Genomic DNA, 6,934 nt, shown 5'->3' with positions numbered 1-6,934 from the left:
ATATCATTAGGAGGAAAACTTTTTAATGTATAGAAAGATAATGAAAATAATGCATAAATACACTTCGATTGCCTCCAGAACCAGAATAAATATGATAGTAACAACATATTATCGTATTTAGTATATTTTTACTGAGGTTTTTCTCTTTAAGTGCATGAGATGCAACGACCAGACCATATTGGTACCTTATATTAACTGCAATGTAGAATTTTGTTAAATATTTCATCACGGAATTCATAGTGTAATTGCGAAATGATTTCTTGTTTTTTCTCTTGATTGCAACACTTGTACAATAACTTATTTGTAGAAAGTTGCAAAATTTATAATATGTTTCGGTCATTCTATATTTTTATTAAATCATCACTTAACTAAAATTTCACAGTATTTTGCAACCATCGGCCTGGCGAGGAGAGTCAATTAAGAATTTTCTGGAAGATGTCGAGGGCGTTGGCGTTTGTAACGGTTTGGATGAATCCGAGGGGGTATCAATCCCTGAGATGCTCTCAGTTTTGTCTAGAGCTTTCTGTAAATATGAAAGGATGAGGTATTCATCCCATTCACTTCTAGGAGGAGCGTGTTGTTTTCGACTTCTCAGATGGAGACCCATTCGTGACAGCTCCGATGTCATGGCTTCGTAATCATAGCCGTCATGGCGGATATCGTGTTCTGTGAAGTCAGCACCCAGAATTTCCTCCGGAATCGACATACGAATAGGTACAATAAAGTTAATTACCTGTAGAAAAAGAAAAGAAAAGAAACTGCAGGCATTAGCTATATATAGGTTTTTTAATGAAATACGAATATTATAAATAAATAATAATCTTTAATTAATTAATAAATAATATAACTCATACATAATATTGTTGTAGGCTATTTGGCGCATCAGCAACTTAGGCCACATTGTGTCGAATACTATGTCTGTAAATTGCGTATGTTCCTGATCGATTTGCTGGACTTAAAACCTGAGTTTCCGGGAGAAAAAACTATGCTAACCTCGACCGACTAACTGTTCCACGTCCTGATAAAGACCCATAAAAATTCCTCGCGTCCTTGACGGGATTCGATCTCAGGTCTTTTCTATCCAGTGTGGAGAGGGCGTTGATTATACCAACTCTACTACCCACAAGGGCATATATACTGGGTGTCTCAAAAATATTGGTACAAACGTTTAGAGGAGGTAGGTAACATCTAAAGGAATGTGAATCGCATAGGAACCCATAACCGGAAACGTCACGGGAAAGTAGTAGCAGAGGCACAAGAAGCAAAAATGACACAAGACAGTAATTAGTGGAAAACATTTATTTGACATAATATTAACAATTGAGTACGAGATGGATGCATTTCATGATGTTACAACAGATGCTCGAAGGTTCCACCATGAAACGCGATGCATGCGTGACACCGACGCAGCATGGATTGGCGGACACGGTCGAACACACTTGGAGTTTCTTTGACAGTAGCAGCAGCGCAGACGAGATCCATTTCCGTCTCCACAGGCGATTCATACACGATAGATTTGAGGCCCCCCCCACAGAAAGAAATCAAGGCTCGATAAATCAGGTGAGCGTGGAGGCCAGGCAACGGGTCCACCACGGCCAATCTATCGACGCCCAAAACGCCTGTTCAAATGGTCACGAACACACCTTCCATAATGGGCGGGCGCCCCGTCATGTTGAAACCAAATGTTGCGTCTCATATTTGCTGGAACATCGTCAAGTAACCCTGGTAGAACTTGTTCAAGAAAGATCCGATATTTAGCGGAGTTCATGCGGGATGGTAACAGGTATGGGCCGACTAAGCAGTCACTGACCATACCTGCCCACACATTTATTGCGAAGCGATGTTGTGCCGCATGGGGGCGCACACCGTGTGGGCCCTCTGCTAATCCATACACTAGGTGCATGACTGCCAGCTCACAGTTCGTATATCGATGCATTCTCTTCGTGCGGCGACTACTGCTTGAATGAGTAAACCAGAAATTCCCTCTCGCGAACTGATGAACAGCGCCGTGTACCGACTTACGTTGACGTTTCCGGTTATGGGTTCCTATGCGATTCACATTCCTTTAGATGTTACCTACCACCCCTAAACGTTTGTACCAATATTTTTGAGACACCGTCTATAAGGAATGAATATGCAAACCCACACCTGACATGATTTATTCCCAAGGAACTGTTAAATTTAGAATATTAATTACTGTTATCAATGTTGTTGTTGTTGAATTATCTGTATTAAATTAATGTAAAAATTATTTTATTAGAGTCACTAGAATTTCTTCTATATACCCATTTATATAATGTGTCTGTAAATTGCGTGTGTTCTCTTGTCGATTTCCTGTTTTGCTGGACGAAAAAACTCCATTTTCTGGGAGAAAAAACCTAATTATCTACGCCTGAAACCGACTAACTCAGCCATTAGTGAAAAAAGCCCATTAAAGTTCCTCGCGTCATCGACGCATTTCGAACGCGGGCCTTTTCCACCCGTGTGGGAGGACGGTGACGATACCACTGTGCTACCCGCGCAGACTTAAATTAATGTAGACATGTGTAGTACTTATGTAGGATGGCATCTGAACGAAAGTCCAACTCCTCCTTTGTATATTGTGATGATTATAGTGGTCTGTAAAAGGCCAGATATGTGTGTGTGTGTGTGTGTGTGTGTGTGTGTGTGTGTGTGTGTGTGTGTGTGTGTGTGTGTGTGTGTGTGTGTGTGTGTGGCAGTTATTTGTCACCAATCATGCGAACTCCTGGAAAGCCTGCCCAGTGTCCGTCTACACCACGGGGGGGTAGGCCACAACTACGCACGAACCATGGCCAACCTCAACAGTCACACACTGAAAGTCCAAAGCGAGTTTGGACACACGCACAGGATAGCAGAAGACGAAGAAATAAAGAAAATGTCTTTATGCAGTGCTGCCCAATGTAGAGTAATGTCATCCAAAACCAAGATCAGCAAAGCAGGAACAAGTTCTAGATATAATTCTGTTAATCTGGAGTGCTATCAGAAGTCACTTGTTGATAACGGTATCACTGTACAGAGGAAGGATTTAGTTGTCGAGAGTCATGATAAAAAAAATTAACCAGAAAAATACAGCATCTGTTAAAACCTTCGCGTGTTCTTGAAAACCAGCAAAATTTTGCTGGTTTTCAAACGAGAAGGACAGACGAGGAAACAGGTTGTATTATCATTTATGATGTGTTTTCAATTTGATTGCTTGCATTAACATTGTGGTTGAAAACTTTCAAAAGCAGCATTACAGAATGCTGCTTTTAATCACAGGAAGAGAGAAAAAAATCAAAAGAAGAAAAATAAACTATGGTGATATACATTAAATTAATGTATTTTTTTTTTGTATTGTATGTATACATGTCAAGAGTGGCACCCAGACTAATGTCCTTCTCACCTGTATATTCTGTATCCAAATATAACTTCTACAAATGGGCCTGCAGTGTTATGAGTGTGTATGTATGTGTGATGTGTTGTAAAAAAAAAAGAAAAAAAAATACAGGCCTCTTCGCCACCAGGGTGCAGGCACTCTCGAAGTGCCTGATACCTGGTGCCCATCCCTAGGACATGAAGCCGGGCTTGGGTCTACTGCTCTGTCAGTGAAAGTGCAATACCAGTAGATGCCAGCAGTCCCGCTCCCAGGCTGCCCAAACCTGGAAGCCAGCAAAAAAAAAAAAAAAAAATAATAATAATACAATAAATAAATATATAAAGAACAAAAAATTAAATTAAATTAAAAAATAATAATAAAATAAAATAAAAATAAAGAAAATATAGCACTCAGTATCAGTCAACCATGACTAACACGGACCTCTAGAAAATTAAACAAAAAAAAAAAAAAAAATAAATAAATAATAAAACAAAAAAAAAACAACTAATATCTATACTGTACTATTAAAACAGACAACTGTTTTATTTTCTGAAAGACTAATCTACAATATTCTTTCAAACCATCCAAGGCTTTATACCCTATATCAGATCACCTCGCTGGTGCCTAGTCTCGAGACACTGTAATTTGCAAAACTTAAGCCTTTCTTCGTAAGAGCACCCCTTTGTTCCATTCACTAATCTTGTTGCCCTTCTCTGTACTCGTTCCAGCAGCTCTACATCCTTCTTGAAATGAGGCCTCCAGACCTGTATACAGTACTCTAGGTGTAGCCTGACCATTGCCTTATACAAGGGAATAATCACCTCCTTATCCCTGCTAGAAAAATTCCTATATATCATTGACAAAACACCATGAGCTACTCTTGCAGCCCGTCTGCACTACTCAGAGAACTTCATATCTGCCTGCACAACCGCCCCCCCCCCCCAGGTCCCTTTCATTCTCTACCACTGTCAGTGTAGTACCACAGAGTTGATACGTTGTCTGGGGTTGCTATTTCCCATATTTAGTACTTTACATTTGTCAATGTTAAACTTCATTTGCCACCTCTCAGCCCATCTGCTCAACCTCCAGATCCTGTTGTAGCAGCATAGTGTCAGTAGTGTCCTTGACAACCCTGGCAACCTTCGTATCGTCTGCAAACTTGGACATTAAGCTTGATATACCATCATCAATATCATTTATAAATACAGAAAACAATAATGGACCCAACACTGAGCCCTGAGGGACTCCACTAATAACATCAGTCCACGATGAGCAGTGTCCATTGATTACCACTCTCTGTCTTCTCCCCCTCAACCACCCCTTTATCCATAGCAGCAATTTGCCTCCAATGTCACACTGCTCCAATTTGTGTAGCAGTCTTCCATGTGCAACAGTATCAAAAGCTTTTCTAAGATCCATGTATATAATATCAAAGTTATTCCCTCATTCCAGTTCTTTTGTGACTGCATCATAGTATCCAATCAAATTGGTCAGGCAAGACTTCCCCTTAACAAACCCATGCTGTGTCCGAGCTATAACTGAAGTCTTGTCTAGATGATCCTGCAGTACTTCTTTAACCAGTGCCTCCATTAATTTTCCTGGAACAGAAGTTAAACTCGCAGGTCTATAATTACTTGTGTCAGCCTTTGATCCTCCTTTGTGAATTGGGGTCACATTTCTCATCTCCAGTCTGTGGGTACCTCCCCTGAGTCCAAGGAAGCTCTCATAATTATGGCTAAGGGTTTGCGTACTTCCTTTGCTGCCTCCTTTAATATAACTGGATAGATCCCATCCACCCAAGTGCCTTTCTTGTGTTTATCTTCAACAATTTCTCCTCCACTTTACTCTCAGTTATTACAAGATTCTGTAGCTTACTGCCAGAGTTGAATACACCTCTGGCATTCCCCTCGCTGAATAACTCCTCATGTGTGAATGTCGATGCAAAATATTCATTTAGTTTGTTAGCTACCTGAGCAGGATCATCAACAGTTGACCCATCGATATCAAGTGGACCAATCTGATTCATCCCCTTCCTTCTAGAGTTTACATAAGTAAAGAACTCTTTGCTGTTTTTCTTTGCATCCCTTGCCAAAGATTTCTCGTAATATGCCTTCGCCTGCCTAACCTCCTTTGTAATTTGGTTACAGATCAACTTGTATCTATCATAGGCTTGTGTGTCACCTGTTAATTTGTATGTATCCCATGCATTTTTCTTCTCTGCCATATGTCTCATTAGTTCATCTGACATCCATTTAGGCCTAAACCTTGAACAATATTTCTTAGTTGGTATGTAAAGCCTAGTAGCTTCCAAGATAAGTTCTTTGAATGCTTTCCATTTTTAATTTGCTGTTGGTAACATCATCAGTTCGTCCCACTGTATAGAATTTAAATACTGTCTCAGTCCATCGTAGGCGCCTTTACGAAAGCAGTAACACTTCCCTTCACCCCTAATGGTAGTTACCTCTCTGAGTAAATCCCACTTTAGCACACTGTGATTACTGCCACCTAGTGGTTCCTTTATCTGCTGATTCTTAATGCATGAAGAATCACTACTGATAATCAAATCAAGAGTATTACTCCCTCTAGTTGCCTCCCGAACATGCTGATGTAGAAAACTGATGGGATGACCTGCGTGACTTCTTTTCTTCTTTTCCTTGGTCGGATTACTGTTTCAAAACGTCTGATGTCAACGTTTGCTCAGATCGTGTCAGTGAAATTATTCTTGCAGGAATGGAATCCTTTATCCCACACTCCACTTTAAAATCTCATCCTTTATCTAAACCTTGATTTTCCAATAAATGTGCTAAGGCTGTTCAAGAGAAGAATGTTGCATATCGTAATTGGCTTGTTTCTAATTCTTCAGTTTCATTTTCTGCCTACACCAAAGCTCGCAACAATTGTAAAGCAGTTATTAATCAGTCCAAACTAGAGTTTGAACAGGCTAAGAGTAGAAAACTTGCTTCTTGCCCTAATGGTAGCCGAGCATTCTGGTCTCTTGCCAAAGCTATTGGCCGCAACCTTTGCCCATCTCTGCTTCCACCTCTGTTCAAACCAGATGGTTCTGTTGTCACTTCAGCCAAGGATAAAGCTGACCTGCTAGCATCCCATTTTTCTTCCAGCTCATGTATTATTGAACTTGGTAAAACACCTCCCACCATTCCCAACACGGTCCATTCAATGCCTCCTGTGGTCTTCCGTCAAAAGGATATCAGAAGGATTGTGATGAATCTTGATGCTAAGAAAGTTCCAGGTCCTGATGGTATTTCTCCACTTGTTCTCAAAATCTGTGCTCCTGAACTTACTCCTATTCTTTGCCGCCTTTTTTCACTTTCTTATTCCAAAGGTGTTTTTCCTTCTGCTTGGAAATTTGCTCATATCCAGCCAGTTCCTAAAAAGGGTGACAAATCCCTCCCATCCAATTATCGTCCCATTGCAATTACTTCTACTCTTTCTAAAGTAATGGAGAAATCAATTAACCGCCAACTCTTAAACTACCTAGAAACCTTCCGTCTGATCAACGATCACCAGTATGGATTCCGCCAGTGTCGATCCACTGGT

At 40.4% G+C, this 6,934-nt stretch overlaps 1 protein-coding gene across 1 annotated transcript in view; it reads right to left on the bottom strand.

Annotated features, from left to right (window-relative positions):
- Positions 1 to 376: 376 nt before the first annotated feature.
- Positions 377 to 6,934, bottom strand: part of LOC150081632 (putative ammonium transporter 3) — a 78,984-nt gene continuing 72,426 nt past the window's right edge. The window contains exon 7 of the mRNA XM_090380270.1: positions 377 to 733. Coding sequence (XP_090236396.1) covers positions 377 to 733 — 357 coding nt within the window. The remainder of the gene's footprint in view (positions 734 to 6,934) is intronic.

This window comes from Mastigoproctus giganteus, chromosome 8 (assembly GCF_048544385.1).
Source record: "Mastigoproctus giganteus isolate SK-2022 chromosome 8, ASM4854438v1, whole genome shotgun sequence".
In the NCBI taxonomy this organism is placed as follows: Eukaryota; Metazoa; Arthropoda; class Arachnida; order Uropygi; family Thelyphonidae; genus Mastigoproctus; species Mastigoproctus giganteus.
This window is presented reverse-complemented; position numbering and strand designations above follow the sequence as displayed.